This window comes from Alligator sinensis, unplaced genomic scaffold, assembly GCF_000455745.1.
Source record: "Alligator sinensis unplaced genomic scaffold, ASM45574v1 scaffold388_1, whole genome shotgun sequence".
NCBI lineage: Eukaryota > Metazoa > Chordata > Crocodylia > Alligatoridae > Alligator > Alligator sinensis.
Window position 1 is genome coordinate 850,104 of NW_005842394.1, and position 15,511 is coordinate 865,614.

Below are 15,511 nucleotides of genomic sequence, written 5' to 3' on the forward strand. Positions count from 1 at the left end.
TCCTGCTGCCCTGAGGGGAGGAAGGTTCTGCAAACACATGATGCAACCCTTGAATTGAAGCCCTCTCCGCCATCCTGGGGAATTTAACCCCCATAGTGCACATGGTTGTGTTGGAGTGATGTATGCCCATGTGATTTTAGTCCTCTATTTTGCAACTTCAGCCTTGTAGAGGTACTCAGATACCACAGTGATGGGTACTTTAGGAAAGCTTGTGATAAAAAAATGAAACCACTGATCAACCTTTTTCATTTAAAAAATGGTTGGTGACTTTTTGAGTGCCCAGCCTTGAGGCTCCTTTAAAGGTGCTTGATTTTGTAATCCCCAGGAAACAGGTCCATTGGGCACTTGCTGAAAAAATAATTGGAGGGCAGCCACGCAAAATCACCCACCCTGCATTCACTGCATATAATTTGTCTAGTATATACAAGTTATGTTTTCAAACAAATGCATGGGCAGGGCAACAAATAATTCTGGGAAATATCTGTGTATTCATGTCATAATTTGCATTTTCCTATGTTGCACATTTATATAAAATGTTAAATGAGTGTGCAAGTGAAAAAAGCAGTTACATCGCTTAAGGTCTAATTAACTGTTTACAGTGAAGGCAAACCACAAGAATGCAAACAGGATCTTAAAACTGGCTAACTTCTGGGGTCCTTTTACTTCCCAGCTATGTTTTGCTGTGCTGCAAATTTGGGCAAGGGGTTGCTCATGTAAAATAAGTTGCTCCGAGACAGATTCCTTGATTTACAAGTTCCAGCCCAGAGCAAGTTTTTACAGCTGATTTCTTAAAATAGTGACGGAAGGGTTTACAATGGAAAAACAGAGAGGAACTTAAGAGATACTATCAACACATGGACTGCCCATTGTTACAAATAACATCTGAAATAAGATAGCCCCGGCCCTGCAGGCACGTACACAGCATACTTTAGCTTTATGATTTGGGACCCATTTATGTCAAGTTTCAAACCAGGCTGTGGTTTACCACCTGATATTCTGGCGGGGAGGGGAGGGCGCCACCGACTGATCTCCCTTTCTTTTCGTGTTCCTTCTTATGAGATCTCAGGGTCACTACGTTGTCACCAGGGTGCTGCAGCATCAAGTGGCCGTGGATATTAATTTTATACTTACACACATGCATGTCCCACTTGTTGGTGTGGATACAGAAAGTTTGTACCGCTTCCCCTGGTATGCATACATTCCCCCAACAATTTTAGTTTAGTTTCCCCACAACTGGAAAGCATGTGCCGGTGGTAGTTCCCCACAAACTTACCAGTTTTATTTCAGAGTTTATACTGTGTGTCCTATCTCCAAAAATACGAATTACCTGTAACCAATGGATCTGTGTGCATCTCGTTGCTCTGGGCTCCAGTGAACTTTTAGCTTCTCTTCTCCAATTTCTGGCTCAAAAAATGTATTGAGTTTGAACATACTAGTTTTGTTGTGCTGCCCCCACCCTCCCCACTCCACTTTGCCCCAACATCTTAAAGAACTTGTTATTAAAGTAGAGCGGAAAATACCACTCAGCCTGTGACCCATAGCAAACATACTGATTCAGGCTACAGAGCGGGGCAAAATAGATGGGCAGAATTTTTCCATCTGTTCTGAGAACAACCAGGGTCCTAAATCTGGGGAGAGGAGAACAACTGAGCCCCTGCCTAGCTTAACGCTCTTTGACTTCTGGAATAAAGTCAGCACATTGAGAGGGAAAGGTTATAGCTTCATCAGAGCTGGCTGCTGCGTGCGGTTTGATAGCTCCTGTGACTCATTTGGGGATCTTTGTAGGATGCTTTGTTGAAAGTCTCCGACATGAGAGAAAGAGGGAAAAGAACTTAATCAGGATGACATGTTGAGAAATTAATTTAGCATTTATTTAGCTAGACAAGCGTGCTTCAGAGTGAGAGCTGATAAACGCTCCATGGTTGAGTAAGTAATCTGGCACCATTTCCATACTAGTGGGCAGGCATTTCTAATGAGGTCAGACTTAATACACTCCTCCTGGGCTGGTATCTCTTCCTGTCAATCTTGCCTTGATTGAGCAGGATATGGGCCGAGAACCAGAAAATGCCATACGCTAGGGTGGAAGGAAGGCGACAGCGAACTAGTGGAATTGTGTTACTCAGTACAAAGTTTCTTCGTTGAAACTGTTGGTGAAAGTTTCCCTTCCTGCTGGGCAGGGGAATGACCCACAGGAAGGCGCTCTGAAAACTGCTCCACTTTGGGGAGGGTGTGCAGCCGATTTGTGGCACGCCTGCCAAAAATGTTGCCTCCACCTTTCCCACCCCCAGACAGTCAAGTCCTGTTCAGGTTGAGCTGTGAGAGGTGTCCAGCAGACAGGGGCACTGCTGACAAGAGCACCCAGGCCAAGGCTCTTGCTCCCTTATAGCTGGCTGATAGTTCCCACCTCCTCCTTTAAGATTTAGGAACCGATAATGGCCTGGTGCTCACAGGGTTTATAGCTGCCAAGGGGAGATGTTTAACTGTATCTGTGCATGAGAACAGAGCCATTGTGACCTGTCTCTATTCACTGCTGTTTCCTGTGCCCAAATGTGTATCCCGTGCTAGCCCAAAGAGTTTAACTGCTGCCTCTGGTGGGGCTGATTCCTGGCTCTGCAAACCTGGAGCAGGCAAGAAGGCCGTGGATCAGCGAGGAGGGGCACAGAGAGCTGAGAGGAGCCTCCTTTTAGCAATAGGCTTTGGAGCAGCTGCCCAAGTAGCTGGGACAGAGGATTGCAGGACACACGTGGGGAAAACTGGCCTCCCCAGAAGGCGGGGTAGGAAGCCGCAAGGAACCGGGAGACAGAGGTGTAGCAGGGTAGCTCTGTGCCCTGGGCAGCTCTGGCACATGGGGGGTGCTGACTGCCGTACCACCGCTGGAGGCGGCGCAGCCAGCTGTTTTTGTGTCCCGCAAAGCCTGTGCCCTGGGCTCCTGCCTCCAGCACCCCGCTCCCGCCCCTCCCCATGCTCAGTTGTGCTGCTGCTTGGAGGAGCTAGTGTCACCTGTTTCATTCAGGATCCCAGGGCTGGGACGAGGGGAGGAGGAAGGGAAGGTCTGGGGGCAGAGAGGCTAGCCTGGGTTTACCTACTAACTCCAGTGAGGGAGTTATTAATGCCAAGGGGCATTAATGCTAAGTTATTAGCATAAAGGTGCTTGAAACCCAGGGGGACTTTGGATGGGGAAATGGCTTTCCAACTTGCCAGACATGTTGCTCCCTTGAGAGGAGACAAACAGCAAGCGCTCCACCGGAGGACAGGAGGTCCATACCGGAGCACAGACCGGGAAAGGTTCGCCACACCTCACCGTACCACATACAGCTGCTGGAGGGTGCCAGCTGGGGAAGGCAATTGTGGATGCCATCGCTAGGGTGACATTTTCAGCTAGGCAAGAGAAAGCTGTTTAATTTAGATTTGTTGACATTTTACATATACTCCCTCCAGGAATGCATGATTATTACATGGGTGGAAGGAAGGCAGTGGGACTTCAGATCCTATAGTCTTTGCATCAGGCCCTCAATAGTATTTTGACCTTACGTACAGCATAAAACATATCAATATTATCTTAGATTCACAGAGGGCTTCTCTTTCCCATTGCTTCCCAGGCTATGCAAACTTAGATGATGTGTACAAATTATAGTTTCATAGTTGGTCGGGTCAGAAGGGACCTGAGCAGATCATTAAGTCCGACCCTCTGCCATGGGCAGGAAAGGATGCTGGGGTCAAACGACCCTGGCTAGGTGTTTGTCTAGCCTCCTTTTGAAGACCCCCAGGGTAGGGGCGAGCACCACTTCCCTTGGAAGTTGGTTCCAGATCCTAGCCGCCCTGACTGTGAAGTAGCGCCTCCTGATGTCTAGTCTGAATCTACTCTCCGTCAACTTATGGCCGTTGTTCCTTGTTACTCCGGGTGGTGCTCGGGGGAACAGGGACTCTCCCATTGCCTGCTGGTCCCCCTTGGCATTTTTATAGGCAGCCACCAGGTCCCCTCTCAGCCTTCTCTTGTGGAGGCTGAACAGGTACAGCTCCCGTTGCCTCTCCACATAGAGCCTACCCTGCTGCCCCCTGATCATACGAGTGGCCCTCCTCTGGACCCTCTCGATGCTGGCCACATCCCTCCTGAAGTGCGGCGCCCAGAACTGGACACAGTACTCCAGCTGCGGCCTGACCAGTGTTGCATAGAGGGGGAGGATCACCTCCTTGGACCTGCTCATGATGCATCTGTGGATGCACGACAAGGTGCGGTTGGCCTTCCTTACCGCGTCCCCACATTGGCAGCCCATGTTCATCTTGGAATCAATAGTGATTCCAAGATCCTTTTCTGCCTCTGCACTGACGAGAAGGGAGTTCCCCAGCCTGTAGGTGTGCTGCTGGTTCTTCCTCCCCAGGTGCAACACCTTGCACTTGTCTGTATTGAAACCCATCCTTTTGTCATCCGCCCACCTCTGTAACCTGTCCAGATCTAGTTGTAGCCTGTCCCTCCCTTCTAGCGTGCCCACTTTCCCCACATCTTATTGTCATCTGTGAATTTGAACAAGGTGCTTTTCACCCCCTCATCCAAGTCGCCGATGAAGACATTGAACAGTGCGGGCCCAAGGACCAAACCCTGGGGAACCCCACTGCCCACATCCCTCCAGGTCAAAAATGACCCGTCCACCACCACTCTCTGGGTGTGGCCCTCCAGCCAATTTGCAGCCCATCTGACTATGTAAGCATCGATACCCCAGTCACCTAATTTTTTAATGAGAATGGGGTGAGAGACAGTGTCAAAGGCCTTCCTAAAGTCCAGAAAGATTATGTCCACTGCGACACCTGCATCCAAGGCTTTTGTGACCTGGTCATAGAAGGCCACCAGGTTGGTCTGACAGGACCTGCCTCTAATGAACCCATGTTGGTTGCCCCTAAGCATAATCTCCCCTGCTCGTCCCTCGCAGATGTGCTCCTGGATAATTTTCTCAAAGAGCTTCCCCAGGCCCGAGGTAGGACTAATGGGCCTATAGTTTCCTGGGTCCTCTTTCCTCCCTTTTTTGAAAATGGGGACTACATTGGCCCTTTTCCAGTCATCAGGCACCTCACCAGAGCACCACGAGTGCTTGTAAAGCTGTGCCAGGGGTCCCACAATGACCTCTGCCAGTTCCCTCAGCACTCTGGGGTGGAGATCGTCAGGACCTGCTGATTTGAACACGTCCAGTCCCTCCAGAAGTTCCCTGACTAGGTCCTCACTGACCCTGGGCCTGGCTGTGCCTCCCCTGGGTCTGTCCAGTATCTCAGTGTGGGGGAAGTCCCTGTCCCTGCTCAGAAAAATGGAAGCAAAGAATCTGTTAAAGAGATTAGCTTTGTCATCTGGAGCTACCACCAGATTACCAAGCATGTCCTGCAGAGGCCCCACATTACTTGGTACCTTCTTTTTACCCCCTATGTATTTAAAAAAGGACTTCTTGTTATCTTTGATCCGGGTCGCTAGTCCCAGTTCCATCTCTGCCTTGGCCTTCCTAACATCCCCCTACAATCTCGAGCAAAGGAGGTATAATCCTCCTTGGTGATAGCCCCTCCCTTCCATTGGGTGTACGCCTCCTTTTTGGCTTTGAGATGTTCCTGGATGCCTTTGGTGAGCCATGGGGGATTTTGAGCACTCTTGCCCGCTTTGATCCACATAGGGATTGTTACCCTTTGGGCTTGGAGGATCATCTCCTTAAGGAACAACCACTCTTCTTGGACTGCCAACTCCCCTCCCCTCCGGGACCTCAGTGCCTCCCCAACTAGTCTCCTTACCTCATTGAAATCCGCCCTTTTGAAGTCCAGGGTTGCTGCCTTACTGCAGGCTTTTGCCACCCTGCGCTGGATGGTGAATTCCAGCAGGTGATGATCGCTATCGCCCAGGTGGTCGAGCACCCGCAGTCCCCTCACCAAGTCGTCGCCTGTGGCCAGGACCAGGTCCAACACGGCATTTCCCCTGGTGGGACTGTGCACCTCCTGGGTTAGATGGAGGTCCTGTACCTCGGCTAGGAACCTATGTGAACGGTCAGACCTGGCTGACTGCTCTTCCCGGCAGATGTCCAGGTAGTTTAGGTCACCCATGATGACCACGTCCCTTGACTTCACTGCCTCCGCGAGCTGACCTGAGAATTCCCGGTCCTGCTCTTCTCCCTGGTTGGGTGGCCTGTAGTAGACCCCCACCGTTAGGTCCCTTTCCCCACGACCCCCTTGTATTCTGACCCAGAGCAACTCAGTCTACCCCACCTCACACCCAGTGCTGTTTGCTGAGGACGTGTATTGCTCTTTGACGTAGAGCGCCACACCCCCGCCTTCCCTCCCCGTTCTGTCCTGCCTATACAGCCTATAGCCCCTGATGTCCACCGCCCAGTCGTGCGCTGGATCCCACCAAGTTTCAGTGAGCCCCACTATGTCTGGGTTTGTGTTAGCTAGGCAAGTTCCTCCTGCTTGTTCCCCATACTACGAGCATTAGTGTAGAGGCATTTAAGGCCATAAATTGTGTCCTAAACGAATCACTTCAGTAATCAATAAAACACATTCCCCTCTGGGATTTTATATGGCAGCTGTTCAGCTGAACTCATCATTACCATACGGCAGGAAGTGAAGACGCCATCTCCTATGCCACTAAAACTTCAGGATAACTTCCTTAGGAATTGCCAGTTGACAGGCTGTTCACCTGGAATTCGGCTAGGACAGTAAGGGTAACGTGCTCTTGAGAAAGAAATTGCCAGAGGTTTATTAGTAACCACGGCTTGTCAGAATCTCTGTTTTTAAATCTTTGGGGGAATCACAGAAACAGCATAAAGGGCACTCAAACATGCTGAGTCAGTAACTCAGTACTGACTCAGCGTCTTTCTTATGAATCATCATTGCCACTTCCTCCAGCACATCTCAAGTTTCCAGCTACAGCTACAAATTTTCCATGCAGAGACTAAGGCTGACTTTGCTTACTCTGTAAAAATGGAGGAAAACGCAGTTTGCGGTTGCAGGTTGTATATAAAACCGCAAAAGAAAAATAACAGTCTGTTAAGAGTGCAGCAGGCCTGCAAGCCCATTGGAGAGGGTATGGTCTGGATAAACAGTTTGAGTTCCTCAGCTGATAATGTACTGGTTGCTTGGTGGGACTTGCATATACAATCTATAGTAAGGAATAAGGGGGCCTTTCCCTATTGTAATAAGTCCAGAGTTACAAGAGATTCTTGCCAGACTCCACCCCAGGGTGCTGAGGGAGCTAGCTGGGGTTATTGCAGGGCCCCTGGCACGGCTCTACGAGCGATCGTGGTGCTTGGGCCAGGTCCCAGACGATTGGAAGGTAGCTAATGTGGTCCCCATCTTCAAGAAAGGGAAAAGGGAGGACCCGGGCAACTATAGGCCCGTCAGTCTTACCTCAATCCTGGGGAAACTCTTTGAGAAGATCATCAAGGAGCACATTTGTGATGGGCCGGCATCAGAAATGATGCTCAGGGGCAATCAGCATGGATTTATTAGGGGGAGATCATGTCAGACCAACCTGATTGCCTTTTATGATCAGGTCACAAACGCCATGGACGCAGGTGTCGCGGTGGATGTAGTCTTTCTGGACTTCAGCAAGGCCTTTGACACCGTCTCTCACCCCATCCTAATTAATAAACTAGGCGACTGTGGCATAGATGCCTACACAGTCAGATGGATTGCAGATTGGCTGAAGGGTCGCACTCAGAGGGTGGTGGTGGATGGATCATACTCGACTTGGGGGGAGGTGGGGAGTGGAGTCCCCCAGGGCTCGGTCCTGGGGCCTGCGCTGTTCAATTTCTTCATCAGCGATCTTGATGTTGGGGTGGAAAGCAACCTGTTTAAATTCGCTGATGACACCAAAATTTGGGGGGAGGTGAGCACGCTAGCAGGGAGAGAGAGATTGCAGAAGGATCTGGATAGGTTACAGGGGTGGGCAAACAGGAACAGGATGTGTTTCAATACGGACAAGTGCAGGGTGCTGCACTTGGGTAGTAGGAACCAGCAGCACACTTATACGATGGGGAACTCCCTACTTGAGAGCACGGAGGCGGAAAGGGATCTTGGTGTCATTATTGACTCCAAGATGAACATGGGCCGACAATGCGAGGTCATGGTTGGCAGGGCTAACCGGACCTTGTCGTGAATCCACAGGTGCATCTCGAGTAGAGCCAGGGAGGTGATCCTCCCCCTCTATGCGATGCTGGTCAGGCCGCAGCTGGAGTATTGTGTCCAGTTCTGTGCGTCCCATTTCAGGAGGGATGTGGACAACATGGAGAGGGTCCAGAGGAGGGCCACCCGCATGATCCGGGGACAACAGGGCAGACCCTACAGTGAGAGACTGCGGGACCTGAACCTATTCAGCCTCCACAAGAGAAGGCTGAGGGGGGACCTGGTGACCGTCTATAAACTCACTAGGGGGAACCAGAAGGGTTTGGGGGAGACGCTGTTTCCCCTAGCCCCCGCTGGCATAACAAGGAGTAATGGGCACAAGTTGATGGAGAGGAGGTACAGATTGGACATCCGAAAAAACTACTTCACAGTCAGGGCAGCTAGGAGCTGGAACCAACTTCCAAGGGAGGTGGTGCTGGCCCCTACCCTGGGGGTCTTTAAGAAGAGGCTGGATACCTACCTGGCTGGACTCATTTGAGTCCCGTTTTTGTTTTTAGGGGGGGGTTTTGTTGTTCTCCCGCCCTGGCGGGGGGGCGGGCTAGAAGATCTATTAGGTCCCTTCCGACCCTAAAACTATGAAACTATGAAACTATAAGAGCAAAGCCCGAACACTTGAAGCCCGGTATGTACACCAGTTGTATACCGCTGCCTTTCCTGGGGGGCCGATGGTGTGCATTTTTGGTGACTCTTAAATGTCTTCTTTCAGAAAAAGTTGCAAATGAGCATCGAGTCACTCTTCACAGGTTTTCATTCACAAATCAGATTGTACAGCTAGCTATAGGTACCAAGTAAAATGTATCCAAAGGGGATCGTTGTTTTAGGTATGTGATTTAAGCATGAAAGGACTTCATTTGCGTAAGATGAAATTGGTATCAAAGCGTTAAAAGCACAGCCAAGAGACAACTGCTGGAAGGGGCCCGATATAGAATATATATGGAGAAAGCAGAATGAGGGGGTGTAATGCAGAACGAGGGGTGTAATGGTCAGGACGGACAGAAGTTCCTTCACACGCCGCCAGTCCTCCTTCCTTGGAGCACAGACAGACAAAAAGCAAGTTTGATGATGTTACTCCAAGCTGCCTGGGCCAGCCAAATTGAAGTCTCATAGAGAAGCTCCATCCTGAAAGGTCTCTCTGGTATTATGGAGCAGGACCTCAGTGTGCTAGGTCCTGTACACTCAGACAGACCAAATATATTTGTACAGTATAGAGATACATTGCAAGAACAGTTTTCCATGTGAATTTGGGGGCTTTTTGTTCTTACCCTGCCTGAAACCCAGAGGTGCCTGAATTTTTTTTTAAAATGCCTGGCTGGGAGGAGACATTAACTGAACATTTTCAAACCTCCAGACATATTTTTTTAGGTAGTGGTTCAAGTTAGTTTGAAAAATCTCTGTTTCTTTTAACCCTACCTGAAAAGTGCCTTACAGGGGATATTATTCCTCTAGATGCTGAACACGCCTCTTTCTTTCTTTGTCTCTCTCTCTTTCTTTGTGAACCAACAAAGAACACAAATTGTTTCCCTCTGCTTTCATCCTCTCTTTATGGTAGATTATTAATTCCAGTACTGCCCCTTCAGCTATCCACTTCACCATTGAACTACTTTTACATGGTGCTCTCCAGTGATGCTGGCTACTTGATTAATTAATAACAGTACCCCTGTAATTTAGAGCAGCAGTGTGTTTGAAAGATGCCTCCAAATGAAATGCAAACATAATGTAGGGGAAATATTTTTCTAACATGTATTTTGGACTTATTTATGAGATGGTTTTGGTTGTGTCTCTGAGAGGAGAAGAAAGGTAGCAGTACAATATGTTAGTTTTCTGTATTCCCCGTTAGTCTCCGTAGCACTGTGACCACTTTGCCCACCAGTGAAATGCAGCCACTTCTGGGGTAGACTGCAATGCCCTAGGAACACTTGTACGGTGGCCTGGGAGAGGATGAGAAGAATACTTTTTGCAGTTGCAAGTGCAGGGGAGGTTCGGACAGGGTGGGATTACAGCTCCTGGTGGTAGAATTACATCTGGTGCCCTTCGTTCTGTGGCAGTTGGATGACCGTAAAGGGTCACTCGTATTCATATCTTGCCCAATGAGTGCCAATTGCAGCAGTGCCATTCATTAGCACCGCGCTTTAAAATCAATTAGTTAGTGATTCAGATGGAAGGGAGTCATCACCTGAATCATAGGCACCAATTCCTTTAGCAATTCATCTGGGTTTTCTTAAGGTTTCCCATTCCAGGACAAGTTGCACCTTGCATATATTGTGAAATCTGAAGGACTCCTAGCTTACACTGATATAGCTGCAGGCATGGGAGGCAGAGTGAAGAGGGTACTGGGATGGAAGAGGCAGATGGATAAGCAGGCTAATAAATGTAATGGGAGGAAATGGTGAGGTTTCTGTTGTTTTCAAGGTCCAATGCGTCTGTGTCTTCAGAGAACCCAGTTAAATTCCCTTTGCTGTTGAAATCCAGGAAAATAGGAAAAAAATGTCCCTTTTGCTCCAGAACATTTCCAAAAGTCAGCTGAGACTAAATCATACTCACTGGGTGGAAGCAGTCCATATTGTTAATGCTATCATGGGAGACTGCAAGAAGAGTTAAACATTCACGAGGCTCCAGTTAGATGTTTTTCAAAACTGTCTAGGCTAGTTAAGCAGCTCTGCTGCCTGGCATGAAAAGAGAGAAAGTCTGCTTCTTCTACATTTCTCCTTGATCTCTCCTTTTATTTTGGGTGATGATAAGGGTTTGAATTCTCCACCATCAGTTCACAGGAGGATCAGGCAAAAAGCCAAAGGCCCAGGAATCGAAAGCGCTAGGAATGCTTGTTCACTAAGGCTGGCTGTCAGCTTCCCAGATCCCCCAGTGCTGACAGTGCCGCGGGGGAAGTAGAGCAGTGCTATCTCAATATAATGGACTGAAAGGGGAGGAAACCTCCTGAAACATCTAGTCGTTAAGACAGACCAGTCTTGCAGGTGGCATCAACACGATTGTAGAGAAAGGTCCAGCCACAGCCTAACCCTACCCTGCCTCCCTGCTTGGAAATGGTTGTGGATGCCCCAGAGCAACTGTAAGAAACCCCACAATTGTGGCTGTAGGAGGACTGGCGTTGTTAAGCTACTGCGACAGGGCAAGGTTACATGCTGACGGTAGTCAGTGATATTCTGCATCTTTCAAGCCCTGCAGGACCTGGGAACAGGGCATTTAGATGTGGCTTTTTCTTAGATAGTGCCTGGTTTGTACACTGGCCTCCCAGCTCTGTAGTCAAGGGCAGCTTTCTCCCAGTTGTCCCTTGTCAGATCATTCACATCAAGGCTGCCTATTTCAGGCTTTTATAGAAACAGATACTGGTATAACGTATGGGCTAGGGACAGAAATTACACATAAACCGGTGCAAGTGATCAGAAACTGGTTCAAATCTGTAACACAACAGAAGGTCGGTACACATAAACCACTTTCAAAGTGGCTGAAACCAATAAACATGGATGGGTGTAGTATCAGACTTAACTGATGTAGGTTAAATTGGCTTATTGCACTTCTGTTCCAGATCCCCTCTAGATTCAAGTCAACTCAGTCCCCTAGCATCCCAGGATGCTTTGCACCTCCCCTACAACCCCCCCTTCATGGGGTGGGCAGGCTAGCCTTGGCCCAAGCTGTGTTGCAGGCCAGCAGGGAGCCATGCTTTAGCGCCTCCTGGCTTCTTGCTTGACCCACTGCAGACATGTGGCTGCATTTCAGGAATCAAAAGTGAATGTCTGTTCACTTGCTTCTATGAAGCTTAGGCTAACCTGTGAAGATTGAATCGATTCAGCCTTGGGCTTGTTGACTGTTTGTACTTATCCAGAAGAAAGCAAAAGAGTCAGTAGAAAGAAAGTATGTACATCGCAGGTGGAGGAAGGAACAATAAATGCAAGGCCTTGTGTTCATGTACAACATTATACCTAAATTATGCATCAGAAACTCCTGAATTATGCAGAACCTTGTGCCCCTGCTGCCATGGTCCCAGTCCACCAATACCACACCTCCCCCTTCCCCGCACTGTTGTACAGTGCAGTTAGAACGGTATCTGATTATTCGTATGCTTAAATTGAATTTACTCTAAACTGTCCCCCAAATTTGGAGAATTTTGTTTTAAAAAGAGCTAACAGGATTGTAGCAATTATTAGAGGGGAGGTTTAGGAGTCTTTAGCAGTGGGGAAGGGGACAGCCAGGGCTTTGGGCACCAAAGACTGTTTGGGAACATGGCTTTGGATTTTATATTTGGAGCAAAGATAATACTTGGAGAAAGGTGCCGCCTTCTTCTGGCAGAAATAGAGATGACTTTTAATGAGGGGGAAGAGGGGTAGAAGTCCTTGGTATCCCATCTGACAATCTCTGCTTACACTTCTCCCCAGTCTTTGCTACAGTTATGTTGAGCAATAATGACTAAGACCTTTCTACTAAAATGAACTGAAATGAATACTGATTTACATTGTCAACATGATACTCTGAGGTCAGTATCCTGAGCTGGATGGAAGCAAGGCATAGTTGTCAGATGCATTTGATTTGTGTTTTGATAGCTGTCTTCCCAGCTATAAGCTTTTATTAACCAAAGTTGGGGTTTTAGAGTACAATTATATGGTAGGTTAAAAAACACTGCAATTATGTCTATTTGTGCATATGCATATTATCCATAGAGCCCTGAGCTAGTACAATGGCACATTGAAATGATGTTTGTATTGTTAACATGAGGGTTTGTTGCATCAAAATGTTGTTTATGTAAGAACTGGACATATTATGTTAGCTGGCAATAAGTAACTCTCAGAAGTGTCAGATAGTCATCCAGTAGCTCAGACTAAGGAATCAGTCAGAACAGGGGAATAGGAAGCAATGTTTGCTTAATCTACACCTTCGATTGGTCTGGGAACACCAAGAACAGGATCCTTAGGAGGAGTGGCCTATAGTCCGTGCAGACTACGCTGGACGCTCGCAGACATCAGTGGCTGGGACATGTGGCGCGCATGCCTCAAGGTCGTCTGCCAAAGGCTGTGCTCTATGGCCAACTCAAGAACCACCCACAGTGCAGAGGAAGGCCAAAGCTTTAATACAGCGACAAGGTCAAGCAAGGTCTCGAGAAATTCAGCATTTCCACTGACAACTGAGGAAGCCCTGCCCATATCTGCTCAGTCTGGAGAAGCTGGGTCAAGGCTGGTACAGTCACCAGGGAGAGCCATCAGAGAGTCCAGGCGGAGGCCCACAGGCAAGCTAGGAAGCAGAGCATGCTTCAGCCTCCATCTGATGAGTGGATCTGTAGCCACCGTGGGAGGTGTGGGAAGACTTGCTGCTCATGCATTGGGCTTTTCTCCCACACCACTGCCAAGCACCACTGACTGATTGACTTTGTTGCATCTCCTTTCATCTGTCAAGATGTTGGATGGCCATAAAGATGGTTCTGGGAGGCATTGTGTAAAATTAGCCATACTAAACAATAGGATCTTACTAAACTGTAGGATGTTATGCTTTTGGAACAGGCAACGTCTCCACTGCTGTCTGATTCCAGCTGAGGCAGATGTACAGAAGGAGAAATTCTGATGTATTTGGAGCTAGCTCAAATTAGTAGCATGGAAAGACTGGCAAGATAATGGGGATTACAGTGCCTAAATGGGTTTTTTTGTTTGTTTGGGGGAAGCGGGGGAGGGGGTTGGACTTCAAATTTTTTCCAACTGTACCAAGCTTCAAGCTGGATCTGTATCACTTCTGAGCTAAATCTGAGGATTGATAATCTTAAAACAGCCTTTATTCATTATGGTTTTCTCTGAGGAGAGACATTTTTCATTAGGATACATTTGACACTTTAGTCCAACACGGAGTTTGAATAGGGACTCCGAGGTTCACGGTCGTTCGAAACTTTGCACATCAGGTTGTAGTGCTGAGATCTGTTGCTAGGGATCTGGACCTTGTAATGCTTCTGCTGGCACAGCAGTACCACACAGAGTCTGAGCGTTGTCTGAGATTCGTCTGGAAACCTTTACAAGAGGCAAAGTCAGCCTTACAATGTGCTTAACTTGTAGGGACAGAGCATACGCGAGTCTGCAGAAGACGAATTGCTGGGGAAGCGAGGAATGCAGGGAGCAGGGCTGGAGCAGCGAGGTACAACCTTGCACCTGCTATGTAACAGATCTGATCGCTGTCCCCCTCCGAGTCTGACTTTAGGTTGAAGCTCCTTGGACTCCAGCTCAGTTGGAAAGTTTGGGCTGGGTTCCAAGCATTCTTTAGCCTTCTGCTCTGCATCTCCTCTCTCTCCTGAAATAAATGAAAACCCATTGTTCATACCAAGCTACTTGTATATAGATCCTCAGGGAGACACCTTAGCTAACAGTTATTAATGTCAGTTCTGTAAGTAGAGTTGCAAGAATGATTAGGAGTTCCAGCAGCTTTCTGGAAATGTAGATTCTCTAGTCCATGAGAATACATTTTGAGGGTTTGACAGCTTGACTCCAGCATCTGAAACTCATTGGTTAACCATTTTCCCCTAAACTGTTACCAATCAGACACAGCAAGGAACCTATATCTTTATTGTGTTGTCACCCAGCATCCAAGAACCCCTGCCACCATGACTTGACTCAGTTTACTTCTATTGCACGACAGCACTGTATGCAAGAATTTCCAGTGCTGACACCAAATTTATTACCTCTGTTTTATAATGCAGAATCTAGGAAAGTGCAATGCTGGGGTATGAATATCTCAGTTCATTAGGAATCTAGGGCACCGAGATGACTGCATTTCCTCAGCTGGTATATAATACAACATACAATGTGCCCGCTTCACCAAAATGATAGTTCATTAGTTCTGCTGTATTATAGCTGGAAACTCTAGTGCTGAGGTTTAGTTGCATTACCTCTGTTACTTTACAGCACAAAAGCCAGGACACAGCAGAAGCAAGACACAACTGCAGTAAGAGAACTGCAGTCCATAACAGCAAAATGTGAACACTGTCTCTGGTCTTTGGAAATATGTAGCTCTTTGAATGTCATGTGGGTTTTTTTATTCTTTTATGGCAATAGCATAAGCTGAATGGAGACTCTGGGGTCATGGTTATAATCAGTCCTTCTCCCCATGCCAGCTTCAGTGGTTGTTTCCTGGGTCTTTTAAAACTGCTGTCACAAACACCAGCTTTTTGTGTGACTGTGAATAATATTTATCTCTTTTAACAGGGTCCTCCTGGTCTATCAGGTTTACCAGGACCACCTGGCAAGAGAGGCCCCCGGGTAAGTGGCTTTCTAACTCTACTCCTTTCCCTAGCATCTGGTTGCTCTCCTCTGCTAATCCCCATGCTAGCATGGTTTTCACGGCCGTGACTGAGCTAATGACAGTTTCTAACACAGTTGTT

The 15,511-nt window shown here is 47.9% G+C and overlaps 1 protein-coding gene across 6 annotated transcripts in view; it reads left to right on the forward strand.

The window, feature by feature from the left end:
- The window catches only part of COL27A1 (collagen type XXVII alpha 1 chain), a 227,542-nt gene that overhangs the window by 22,413 nt on the left and 189,618 nt on the right, over window positions 1–15,511 (forward strand). For all 6 annotated transcript variants that reach the window (XR_003095497.1, XM_025211218.1, XM_025211220.1 and 3 more), the window contains one exon: window positions 15,336–15,389. Coding sequence is in view for 5 of the 6 variants with exons in the window: in XM_025211218.1 (XP_025067003.1) it covers window positions 15,336–15,389 (54 nt within the window). In the remaining variant the exon portion in view is untranslated. The remainder of the gene's footprint in view (window positions 1–15,335; window positions 15,390–15,511) is intronic.